Raw genomic sequence first — 13,847 nt, 5'->3', positions numbered from 1 at the left:
CATTCTGTGTTACAGGACATATTTGCAGGATCAGTATTTGCACACCTTTCCATGAAAATATTCTCAAACATAATTTATCCATATTCATAAAGTACACAATTTTCTGTGCTCCTTTACCTAAAGGGATGGTATCTGTTATATATTTAAATGGAAAAGATTTTTACACACACGTAGCTTCTTCTGCGCCTGTTGGAAATGTAAAGAAAAAACACAATCATACAAGTGGCAAGCTGGTTATCTACAGCTCTAAAATATGAACATTTTGCTTTATTTTCTGTAAAGGCTGCAGTGTATTTTTTCCAAAATTCTTATCTGGGTAACAAAGCTAGAGTACATCATAGAGTTCTCAGCTCCCATCACCTGACAAAAGGCTGAGCAATGAAGATGATGGAATCATTACACTAATACAAAACTGAGGCATGATAAGAAATAATGCATTCCTCAATAGCATCATCATTTCAATCTGGAATTCCAGCAGCTTATTTTTTATTGCTCTTCTTAGTCTGTAACACTGAATGAGAAAGGCCAGATCACAAGACGTGGAAATTTTGAACAAACAGCAAATTGAGGAAAACAAAGCATGTGAATTACAGGCTGAAGAATACATTTCACTTGACTTTATTCCTCGTGCTCTGTGTGTAATGTTTTCTTGATAGAAAATCACATTTGCTTTTAACAGGGGCTGGATTGGAGGGGGAGGGTTTGGGTTGTTTGGGTTTTTTCATTTACCATCTTGAATTAATTTGCAGTTCTACCTAAGTTAGCTGAAGGATGCTTTTAAAGGCCTTAAAGAACTATCATGCTGGACTGAAGAAAATTAATTTCAGCTTCAAAAACCTTATTTGGTTTTATTCCTTGGTGAATGACATGGCCACAAAACGCCAGATGGTCCTGCAACATCCCTTAAGATTTTCATTAACTCCTTCTTTACTATATAAACACCTACAACATAACATCATCTTTATGTACAATCACGTGGCTGCTTTAGGGCGTCACAACACAAAATTATCTTCTTCTGCTAATTGCAGAACTTAATTTGACTTTCTTAACTGGCACCATTTGTCAATCCCCATAAGGGAAACATGAAGAAAGTTCCAATCTATGCCCGTTCTTTCCTAGAGAGCACCGGAAAAAAATTAACACATAAAATATGGGCAGAGTAACAACATCACAGACCAAAAGATACAAAAAAGGAAAAAATGAAAAAGAAACCCCCCATGTCTTATATTTGTGTATCAGTGTTGAGGATGATTTGTGTCTTCGTGACTGCAGAAGACATCCAAGGCTGCTGCCAAGTCCTGTCTGACAGACAGTCAAACATGGCACACAGCATTTCACACTGCAATCTTTATCACAAATCCTGTGTTTCTCAACAAAACCCTCCTGTTCAAAAGGCACTCTCAACACAAAATTTTTCTGAAGATCTGCATGTCAAATCACAAATCACTAGATGCTAATTAAAACAAAGAAAACTCCTCAAACTATTGAAAGCAAAGCTTAAACCAAGTCCGAGGTTTTAATGTTCATAACACAAACACTTGGGCTATAAAGGCAGATTCATTGAAAGCAGTAAAATATTTTACAACTATACAAAGGTAGTTTTTACGTGCAACTGACTACACTGCTTTTACCTAAGCAAATGCTGTTAAAATTATTATTGTATTAGTTTCCTAGGTAAATAAATTTCTTATTCTCTAGTAAAGCATGTAAATGAGTCGGTATTTTGACATTTATACTCATGAAAACAGAATGCTGAAGAGCTTGACACAATCATGCTCCACAGTCCCAGCAGGTATCATGACTGCTCAAATCTCCACTGTTAAATAAGTATGTAAGAGGTATTTTCCAGTATTCAATAGGAAGTTCTGCTGCTTAACACTTAATGGATTATGTTCTAATACTTAGAATGTTCCTCAGAAAGTACACAGTTCACGTGAAAAGTTACATTCTAGGCAGAAGAACGCTCTTTGAAGGACACATATCTGCCTTAAGAGAATTCAAAAACAATGGATGCTCAGAATAATTCATTTTTTCTTTACTGAGTCAAAATGGTTTCCCTGTTGGCTTTTTTTCCTAGGCATGACATTAGAGGAAAGATATCTTAAATAATCCAAACATTTACCTCTTGTCCTACGAAAATCTGAGTCCTTGAACAGACAAGGCGATAAGCAGCTCTGCTACTATGAGGAAACAATTCTCCCTCCTCTTCCTTCCTCCCAAAGCAGCCTAGACGCAGACTCCTGCCACGCATCATCTTTTCAAAATAAACACTCCAAAACTGAAACCCGACCACTCCCTACAAACTTCCAAAACCCCAACCCGTCAGATTTCCTCGGAATTTTTTTCTGCCCAGACGATTCCAGAGAAGTCACTCAGCCCATGCTCAGTAGAAGCATTTCCTCCTCCTCAGAGGAGCACGGTAAACACGAAATCGTAAAGGAGAAAGACGCAACTAAGAGACAGCTGGGGCCAGCCCGGTACTGCCGATCTCCCTGGCGTTTGCGAAACAGCACCTTCCTTCCTACACCAGCCCGCACGGGCGCGGCGGAGGGGCCCCGCCGGCCGGGGCGGTGCCGCGGGCGGAGGGCACGGACGGAGGGCACGGACGGCACCGGGGATGGGGCCGGGGCAGGAGCGGCGATGGGTCCCGCCCGTCCCGGGCCTACCTTGAGAACGGTGACGGCCCCGCCGGGGCTGTGCACCTCGAAGGCGGTGAGCTCGTCTCCCGTAGCGGCCGCACCGGCCTCGGACTGGTGGTAGCTGAAGCAGGCGGAGGCGATGTCCAGGTGCCCGAGGGGCAGCGGCTCCTGCGGCCCCTTGAAGTAGTAGAGGTAGCAGCGGCGGGGGTCGAACACGAACCAGCGGCTGCGGAAGCCGCGCAGGGGCCCCTTGCCCGACAGCTTCTGCAGGTACCCGCAGAGCTTGGGGGTGCCGGGGCCGGGCTGCTCCCCGGCCAGACCCTCCTCCCCCTCCGAGCCCGCCGCCGGCATCGCCTCGCCCGCCGCGGACGCAGCCCCGGGGCCGCGCAGGGAGCGGGGACGGCTCGACCCGCGCCCGCCGCCTCTCGGGACTTGTAGTGCGGGCCCGCCCCGCCGGCCCCGGCACCGCGCCCGCCCCGGCCGAGCGCGGCTCCCGAGCGCGGCCCCGCCGCCGCCGCCGCTCCCGGCCCCGAGCTCGGGCTCGGCCCTGCCGCAGGAAATCGGCCGCTGCTGACGTGGGACGGCGCTCCTCGCTCCGCACGCACCGTCCCGGGCTCTCGTGCTGCCTGGCTCCGGCACTTTTCTGACCGAATCAAATACAGTTTTCCAAATCATACCTTGGCCTATGATCAGATTAAAACCCTTCTCTTGGAGTCTCATGAAGTCTCCTATTCTGAATCCTATCCCTGCCCGGCATCGCAGCAGCAGCCAAAGGAGTGCGAAAAATATATGGAAAATGAATGCGCAGCAGTGGGTAAAAAGCTGTATTTTACCGGGAGTAGGCTTGTGAATGACTACAGACCAAACTCTTTTTTTCTTACTGAAACGCCTAGCACGTTTTGGGCTCTAGGGAACTTCTGGTGTTAACAATAAGGAACTTCTAACATAGGAAACTTGACTGTGAAGACACCAGGCTACCACAGGGAGATACATAACTTCATTTCTCTGAGTGTTTGGAGCACAGTATATGCGTGTTTCCTTTAAACATGCCTAATGCTCTGGTACTCATAGAGAAAACAGTCTGATGTGGCATAACCATCCAAAAATGGGAGGAGACTGTTGCATGTTTAATGACATACAGCTTTTCATTCTCACCCTTAAATACAGCAAGGAAGGTTTGCTGTCAAAGTAGTTGTTGAAGCTGATATGTGCTATGGTGTTTTTATCAGTACAATGCTATTTATGAAATAGCATCTGGCTGAATTTTGACAGTTTGGAAGTTCCAGTTACCCAGAAATCTTAAATTCTCCAGAGCTTCTCACTCTGTCCTCATTTCTAAATGCCTTCACGAATTTCTCATTAAAAAGTAACTGTCTCATCAGAAAATATTTTCATTCTATGGTAAAGCATATAAAGGATATAAAGCACCTGAGTATTTTTATGGTTGTCCACGGGTCCTACTTGGATGTTGGCACAAGGAACTGCAGCATTCCTCAAGTCCTCCCCTGTGGCTGTCACCTCTTGACCAGAAATGTGCCAAGTGAGGAGATAGCCAGTGTTCTTCTGGCAGGAAAACATGAATGATTTGTTACAGAAAACGAGGTGTGGAACTTCTCTCCCCAGTCAACTCACGTGACATAAGTGGGATCTACTGAAAGATTACACATTGCAAATTAAGGCTAGACATTTTTCTTTTGGGATTCTTTTAGTAAATGTGGACAGTCAGAAGGGTTGATCCTGCTTTAATAACAGGTCAATAATGTTTCTTCCACACCTACTGCTCAGTCTCTTCTTCCCCAAATACAAAGTATTCATCATGCTCTTGTTGCCAAGTGTCATTTGCCAGAGCATGAGTTACACAGGGGAAACACTGATTCCCTTTGGAAGCTGCCGCTCTCTTATCTCAGCCATTTAGACAAGTTGAAGTGCCCCAGCACTTGTCCCTGATCTGTTACATTATCTCATCGGTGTACTGAAGTGTGGCCTTGTTCTCTGTGAGCTGAGCACCCATGACTCCTGCTGGCTATCAGTGATTACATCCTGCAGCAAATCAAAGAATCACAGGATCCCAAATCCTCAAAATTTTGCTGTCAGTACTTCTCTTTTTAAATTTTCTGTTTAGCTTCCTTACTACTCTCATAGCAGGAGAATCCCCTAATTTCACAGCTGATTCATGTAAGCATACAGTTCCCCTTGTTGGGAAATAAGTTCCTTATTTCATGTATGCACTTTTTCACAAACAGATCCAGATGTGGACTGGCAAATAACAGCAACTTATCTCTAAGTTGTTGTGGTGAATTAAATGAAAACAATACATTTACCTGCTTTTTCCTTTAATGTCCAGGATGCATAGATGACATTCTGTTGCTAACAAATATCTAGAAAACAACTAAAAATAGCATATCACGAGGCAAGATTTCCCTCCTGGCCAGAGGCCACGGTCAATGAAGCTTTTGGTGTGCACAAAACTCCAAAGCATAATGCAACAGGCAAGCCAATGTTACACACAGTGAGACAGTCATTATACTCCTAAAAGGACCACAAAGCTTGTCAAACACGAAAATACTTGAAATTCCCTTTTATTCTGCTGCATTTTTCTCTCCTAAAAGTTAACTAGTATTTTAATTATAGTACTTTTGGCATACAAGGCAAAATCTCCACATAAAAATAAAAATGTATTTACTCTCAAAAAGTTGAGACTGGTCTAACTTGTAATAAATATAGTGACTTTATCTTATAATGAATATGAGCCTTCATGGTTCCTGAGTCAGTCCACATTTACTCTTGAAAAAAGGTAAATATGCAAAAAAAAGGAAGTCTATCATCAATATGGAGGCAGAGATGATACAGCTTGTGTCTGTGCCAGGCTCATGCTGTCATGTTTACAGAATTGCAGGAAACATGGATAAATAAAACAGCATATGTGTACTGTGCTTTTGATTAAAGTGAGATCATAGCTCCAAAATTAGAGTGGCTGAGAGCATACACTGCTTCTTTCCAAATGCCTATATAACTTAGATCAAAGTTACAAGATGCTTATATAGCTTGAGTTATAACCTGATATATTTATATAACCTGATATCAATATAACCTAAATCATTACTTTTTATATATCTATATAACCTAAATCATAGCTTTTTATACCTGTATAACCTCAATCATAAATTGTACACCTATATAACCTGATATAAATAACTTTCTATACAATGCAATGATTAGTGTAAAATTAACTAGTTGCTTAATGCTGAATAGAAAAAAAGAAGAAAAAACTCACCAGCTGGATAGCTTTAGAGATAGATAAGTATAGTACTAATGAGAAATTGGCAAATGTAAAGCCAATTAGCCACAAAATAAAGAATTTAGGCCTGTTAAGACCAGACAGACCAAGGAACACCATAACTGCACATGCTCTACAGACAAAGGTGAGAAGTTCAGATGGGAGGACCTTGGAAGCATTCATCAAAGACCCCTGACCCCAAAATTGGGGAGGAGCAAGCACAGTGCAAAATCTAATAACCATGAGATCATACTATATAAATTAGCTCCTGTGTGTATATGATGATGTTTTAGTGACACAGTAAGACTAAGAACTACTTACTGTATAAATATACCACAGCATTTGGCAAGGGTGGGTGAGTTAGGTGGGGCTATCCTCCTCACCACCAGCACTGCAATAAACAAATACCTGCTCTATAGACATTGGTCTATGGGGATTTATTTCCAGCCTATCTTTTGGGCTTCACAGAAAGCAAAAATTACTGTCTCTTGTCTGATATCTTCTGACAAATAGGGATTCCATTAGAGATGAACCCCAGAGTTTTTCAGAGCTCACACAGAACATCCATTGGTCTTTTCTTTCCAGAGCAATGGAACTACAGACAACTGCCCCTCTCCATTCCTGTCCCACACAGTGTCAGCCCAAACCTGCATGCTGAGATGTGGGCTAAACTGTTACTTTTACTCCATTTTAACAAACATTTCACAGGTTCCTGCAAAATGTTATCTATGACTGTCACTGCCAAGGTCAGTACTGTCACCCTGCTATAGCCTATGTACAGTACTTGCATATTCTATCACACATTATTTTGAAGGCTGAATGGTTTTGGCCTACTATTATTTAAATTATTTGGAGGTAGAGAGTGAGAAAAACGTTCCTAAGCTTTTTCTTTAACCGATAAACAGGCAAAGTATTCTTCCAAATGACTGTTTCTGATGCAGTCTGACGTGTCATTCTACATCCCCCTGCCTCTCAGTCACCACAAGGTCCATGAAGAATATCACAGTATTACATTTCCAGAATATTCTCTTTCCTTCTATGCAAGCAAGTCAGCCAAACAATTACATGGGCTGTTTTAAGTGCTAGCAATGTCTCATTTTCCAGCATTATTCTTTAAGCACTAGATGGTGCTCCATTCCTCTTTCACATTCACCATTTGTGTTCCCCTCTCAAAATGAAAAAAAGATACAAGCTGTGGATAAGCAGGGAAGCTTAGCTGCAGCTTCTGATTCAGTAGGAAAGATCTTATTTAACTTCAGTTAACTGTCTCATCTCACACCAGTTGACTACATGACAACATTAATACATGAGTTTACTATTTTTTTTGCTGTTATTGCACTGCATTTTAGCAAGAACTCTTCACTATGAAAAAGCAACAACATACAATTCAGTGAATGGCAGTATTGATTTCTAGCTGGAAATCTGTAATCTGACTTGTGAAGATATCCAGGCAAATTGGTAGTTGTGTAGAAGAGAAAGAGTCAAACTAGACCTCTTATGAACAGAAAAGCAGGAATTACTTAACTGTGGCAAGAAGCTGAGCAATCCATATGCACACAGTCCTTGGCCTGTCAGCATCCATGTGGATCCCATGGAGAACTGGGGAGCTGGAGAACTGCCACAGGGCTTGGCAGGTATGCTGAAGAGGAAAAGCAGAATTTTGAGTACTGTTGTAGAGATTAGATGATTAATGGGTAAGAGATATAACCGAAGCTAATGACACAATTAATAAAACACAATTATTTCAGCAGCATACAGTGTAACTTACTTCCATTCATATAGATGTTTTCTTTATATTATTACATAAATGGATATACTTCCATGTCATACTTCATTCCTTTGGAGAATCAAATATATACATACAATGGGGACTTACAGAAGCATCCAGTAAAAAGAAAGATTCTGTGATCACCTAAATTTACTAGGTGATACTAGGTGATGCTAAATAGCAGTTATACATCCCATTAGTGTCTTAAGTTGTGTTTACTTTCAGCACAACATTTCAGAGGCCCAGCCAGTTTTCTCACCTGTCAATCACACTATGGCCTTTTTCCTGACTTTCTAACTCATTTCCTGGGACACTGTAGCCTGGCTTACACCTTTCCATTGTATTAACTGCAACCATGAAACTGCATCTCTTCAGTAGCTCCCAAACTTCCTTCTTTCCATGCACAGTAGTCGTGGACCACTTCCCTCCCTCCATTTACACTGTAATAGAAACCTCTTCAAAGAGAGAACAGCTCATAGCTGAAGCTTAGTGCTGATGTCAGATAATTGCAGTCATGGGAATGTTGAGAAACTTTCACTGTCTTGTTCCAGTTGTTTTTCCCAGGAATTGCAGGAACAAGCCCAGACAATGTGTGTGCCTCAGTGAATGGTTCTGTACTTACAGCTACAGTTTACACACAACCCTCAGTGCCACCAGCACCCACTGTTTTAATTCTTATCCAAACACGCTCTTCTTATTTCTCACCATTTTATCTTTAGTTTGAATGTCCATCTCACTGAAAGCTGATTCCTCTCCCCAGTCTTTAGATATTTAACTGAGGTTTAATGCTGCAGTGGCAAGTTCTGTATAATCCACACATGGAAGGTATACTGTGAGTGAGAAATCCATCCCTTCCAGTTTCCATCTAGTGTCAATGGGATAGCAGCAGATGATGGAGAGCAAATCATTGCAGCGTTTGAACTTCAATGGAATGAATCCCAGCCTAAATTCTTTGGACAGGAACTTTTCTTTTGGTGTAGACCATGAACTGCTTAACATACTTAGAGGTGTTAGCTAAAAGTTACATCAAACAGTCACACCAGCTCTTTGCAAATAAGCTTTCTTCAAATCCTTCTAATTCTTGAATTCTTAACTGTATAACAAGTCTATTCATCACTTTTCAATAAATGAACCAAATATTCTAGTAAAGGGTAATTGTATTTGTCGAAGATGAATGGGATTTAAAAACCCTGCAGATAGTTAACTGAAAGACATGTATTTTTTAAAATTGAAAAAGCTATAACAGATATTATCTGAACTAAAAATAGAGAGATTCAGCCAGACTATTTGGTCTAGAATCCAGGCTACATTTGTCACATGAAAATTATTTTGCAGGAAATCTCTATTGCTATTTGTTTCCGCTCAAGACAAACATTACCAGAGCAGCTTTTCCTGTGGTTTTCTGTTTTGGAACTCCTGGTTTTGGCTTTGTAGAAAGACAGGAAGCAAATGGACAACTGAGGAAATACAGATTCAAGAGTAAGTCACAACATTTAAATCTGGAGCCAAACTCATCCAAGTCCTGCCCCGCTGAGGCAGACACTGAATAGCAGTGTTATCTAAGAAAAGGTGAGAAAATTATGCCCTCATATCTAGACAAATCTCTCCTGTATCCAATGTTACCAGAATCATATATGCCAAATTTGTAATTGTACTTGTCCGAAAACACCGTCCATGTGTGCTCAGGCTGAGGAGTGTCAGTTTATACCACAGCACTGCATTCTGTTGCCTTTTGGGCTACTGAGCAAGGTTTCACAAAGGTGAGGGAATGGATACCGACCATATTCAAAGCAATTAACAGCTCTAGCAATCACTTTTGTTTGGAATCTTGGAGGCCTTCACCAAGTTAACCTCAAGCATTTACCAGAACAGCTCCCCAGTCACAAGACTGCTGTGTACTGACATAACCCAGTTATTGCCTGCATGCAACCTCTACACACAGAAGCAGAGCTTTTGGGGAGAAAAGGAGTATCTCAAGTATTGTATTCTGCCAAGAAAGCAGAAAAGGAGAGAGGGCTGACACAAGGGTGTTGGGAGAAGGCTGTTGGAAGAAATGAAAGTAAGGAGTAATGAGGACAACCAAGATGGCTTATTTACTGTCAGTGCACTGAGTGTCAACCCAGACTCTTCAGTCCCAAATGAGACACAATTCCTGAAGGAGTGATAAATTTACCTGAGGAAAAAGAGTAGGATATGGGCAGTTCTAGTGGAGAGCTCTCATACCAAGTGGATCAAGAGACAAGAAACATCTGTTAAGAATAAAACTGATCCACTGAACAAGACAGCCTGACCTGGAAGCAGAACCAGCTCTGGCCTGGTAGTTCTGGCACAATGTTTTGGCAGGGTGATTGTACTAAGTGTACAAGTAGACAGTTTGTACCTGTGCTGTACAGGTTGTGCTGCTGTGGCTGTACTGCTGGGACTGAGGATACCCTCAGCACTAAGGCTTTCTGGTAGTATTTTACACCAAGGTATGGTTTGATAGTTGTTATTTCTCTGTTCAGATCTGCTCAAGGTACTGTTAGACACTTGTGGTTACAGCTGAATAAACATGCTTCTGTAAAAGAAGAACAGAAATAACACCCCAAAATGACCATTTTTGGGGACAAACTTAATTACACTTTATTACACCTAATTACACTAATCTTAAAGCAGACAAAATAATCGTACTTAAAGTGGAATAACTTTTTAACTAAGAAAATACTCTTTCTCATAGTGTCCAGATATTCTCTTGTGCTTTTTGGCGGATTTTGGATACAAACTATACATCTTGTTCTAGTTCAGTGATGGACAAAATACAACCCTTCAGAATAAAAACACCTGCAATCATGCACCCATGAAAAAAAATAGTGGGTGACACAGCAGTTTGGGCTCATCTTCCATAATCGATCTAAAATTTTGACAAAAATATCTTGTCTCTTCTTGTGAACTTCAGAAAAGCTCTATTTAAAAAATCTACTAGTACTTTGCACTTCTGCATTTCAACTGGATTAAAGACAGGAATGCAATGAAGAGGAATTTCTATCCTCCAGATCCCAAAGTAATGTGAGTATTCCTGAAGCACATGTAGCTATTTCCATTTTCTTTATTTGCTTTTACTGATCACGTGCATTCAAAGAAGCATCAGGCCAAAATTCCATTCTCAGTGGTCCTAGCATTTGAATACTTTTTTTTTGGTTTAAACAAGTTCTTTTTAGCAGCTCATTATGCCCATAGATAAAAGATGAAAACCAAACAGATCATGTCCCTGCTATGCATCACAGACAATTGTAAATCACAGCTGACAACAACCCCCCAAACTTCTATTGTGAGTTAACAAAAATCATTAAAGAAAGGATATAAATTGTTTCATGAGTCCAAAAAGAAATAAAAAGATAATGTAGGCAGCCAGCAACACTACTCCAGTGTCAATGTTAGTAGAATAGTAGAAAAATATAAAAGAAGGATGGTCTTAAATAGAAAGGAAATCCCATTCACAAAAATGAAATCACCTATGAACTTGATTTAAAATCTATTGCCAGGATTTTCTTTTCTTCCTGACCCTATAATGGCCTTCTAAGATAAAAAAATTTAGGAATTGGCTACGTCAGCAGTGGAGGTGATTGAAGATTTTGCTTGGGGGCAGAATTAATCATTAGATGTCCAGGGAAATGTCCTTGACTCTCTTTTCTTTGGCAAACCCTTCATTTCCCCCCCCCTTTTAGTGAAATATAAAAGAATTAAAGGCCACAAAGAATCACATTTGTAGATTATTGGATCAGACATCAATTAAATAATTCCACCTGCTTTATATCTTAGATAAATAGGATAAGGAAAGGTAGAAGGTTTTGTAGGGTTCCAAATTCAGGTCACTGAATCAAGCTTCCTGTATTCATAATCCCCTCAGCTTCATTTTACTAAGTCAAGGTTTTTGCTAGGCTCTTCTCAGATAACAGGCTCCATTTCCCCTGCATTGTTATTCTCCACACTACAACAGAGGAACTGCAGAAACTGTGGGTGTTCTACCCCATCTCTGCTGAAGATATGAATAAGAGTGAATCTTCAAAGGACACACTGATATTTTCAAAAGGATATAACAAATATCAGGTTTCTTCCCAGAAGGAATTTGGGAAGAAATATGAAGATACTGTTCAAAGTATTTCCTCTGGCTTTACCAGAACTTATTCTGTGAAATGCTTACTCATAATGCCAAGGGCAGTGGCATTAGTAGGAAGTCTGCAGCCTCTTTGTGTACAGAATGTCCTCATTTCAAGGAAGCAAATGAGAGGGAATGATAGCTGAGTTCTGTACAATTTTAAAGGAAATAGAGTGAGAACTCTAATGCCTGTATTCTTTATGAGAACTCCAATGTTCTATGTTTAGTGTAGTAAAGCCTAAACTTTCAAACAAAATATGTCAGACACAGATGAAATGGTTAAGCAAGTTTTTTTTTGCATTTTTCAGTACTCTCAGATTAGCTATTCATGTTTTAATAAGCTCTTCAAAATCAAAGGGACATACTAAAGATAATTACAATTCCTCTTCACTTATCTGTCATACAAAGTTTTAATGTTTTCTTCCATTTTACATACTGTCTCATAGAGAATGAGACAGTAAAAATACTTGCAATAAATTTGTTTTCCATCTCTGCCTGCATATTAGTATTTCTTCAGAAACAGAATAATTTATTATCAGCAGGTTTTCAATTTTTTTATGCATTCCATGCTTGAATAAAGCAAAATACTATTTAAGGACTTGATCTGAAGCCTGCCTACTGAAAAGAGTAGGAGTCTTGTGGAGATCTGGCCCTCAAGGATATCTGCCCACTACAGAATTATCCCAGTGAGAAAAAAACTCCTCTAAGCCAATCTGGCAGAGCATGTGGCATTAATAACCCACTGTTTCACTTGGTGAGCTCCTTGGAATGAAAATACCTCAAAACACATTAATGTCTCTGGATACCAATTATTGCCTCTGCTTTTTCAGTGAGAGGAGATAACTGAAAATGAAAAAAATACTGAGAATTAGTTACCTGAGACTAAGTCATTTCACTAGGAATATTTACAAGTAAATTCTGCAGAAAGCTCAATTTTAAAGACATGTAGTAAGAGGGATTAGTGAATGCAAATTCTCATGCTACTGTCATTATGAGGATGTGTGAAATTACAATAGGGAATTTTTATATACTTGCTTATCATATTTAGTTCTAAGATTAGAAGAACAATAGTCATTAAAATGGCCATATAAGAGATGAACATTTTTAAACATATGAAAGGCCTCACTGAATTTCCTGGAATTGAATTTATTCCTGTGAACATATACATCAATTAACCTATTTGTTTAGGCAGAACAGTAACAGTCTTTCAGTTTCAAACTTCTTCTAGAGGGAATTCTCTCTGAATCTACAGCTTTTTGTATGCAGAACTTTTTATCTGTATAAAGAAAAAAAAAGCAACATAATTTCCAGGAAACATAAAATACCATTTTGGTTAAAATATCAATATTTTTCCTCTCAGGGCCTACTAGTCCACAATGACAGTGGCCACAGCACCAAACCAGACAAAGTTGAAGTTTGGAGCACACTCTCATGCACCTGGAGTGACTCTTGGGGCGTCCTGTGCAGGGCCAGGAGCTGAACTCAATGATCTTGATGGGTCAACTCAGCATCTCCTGTGATCCTCTGATTCTATAAGCAGATGTCTAAGTAAGAGATCATTTCCTTTCAGCTGGGATGGGGGGGAAATCTGGTGAATATCAATTTATTTCTAAGTGTCATTGGTAGCTCTGAATATTAGATTGCTAATAAAAGTTTACTAATGATCCACATGAATTCACTCTCTGTGAAGTGCTGCCTCCAGAGTGATGTGAGAAACAGCCCATAACCATAACACCCATTACCAAGGGGATTAGATGCCTATGAAAAAGCTGGATCTGACTTCTGGACGGATGAATACTTTCCCAGACTAAACTGTAAATCATTTCCACCAAGTAAACAGAGCTCTACATGAGGGACCAGACCAAAGATTTCAATTACCACCCCTTCAACCAGCAGTTACCAATTCCCAGAGCTTGTCAGTGTGCAGAGCACAGGGCAAGCCTGATCCCTGTCGAATTGCCCAAGCTGTGATTAAGCCCACAGCAGCGAGTTGCCTTGCTCCTGGCAGGCTGCCACATCCACTGATTT

General features: G+C 40.5%; 1 protein-coding gene across 4 annotated transcripts in view; it reads right to left on the bottom strand.

Annotated features, from left to right (window-relative positions):
* Positions 1–3,102, bottom strand: part of TBC1D2B (TBC1 domain family member 2B) — a 31,024-nt gene extending 27,922 nt beyond the window's left edge. For 3 of the 4 annotated variants that reach the window (XM_030955127.1, XM_030955129.1, XM_030955128.1), the window contains exon 1: positions 2,667–3,102. In XM_030955127.1, coding sequence (XP_030810987.1) covers positions 2,667–2,990 — 324 coding nt within the window. In that variant the 5' untranslated portion in view covers positions 2,991–3,102. Of the gene's footprint in view, positions 1–2,122; positions 2,635–2,666 lie in introns of those variants that run through there. The other variant, XM_030955130.1, reaches the window with a different exon arrangement.
* Between the last annotated feature and the right edge of the window lie 10,745 nt (positions 3,103–13,847).

Source organism: Camarhynchus parvulus, chromosome 10 (assembly GCF_901933205.1).
Source record: "Camarhynchus parvulus chromosome 10, STF_HiC, whole genome shotgun sequence".
NCBI classification, from domain to species: Eukaryota; Metazoa; Chordata; class Aves; order Passeriformes; family Thraupidae; genus Camarhynchus; species Camarhynchus parvulus.
This window is presented reverse-complemented; position numbering and strand designations above follow the sequence as displayed.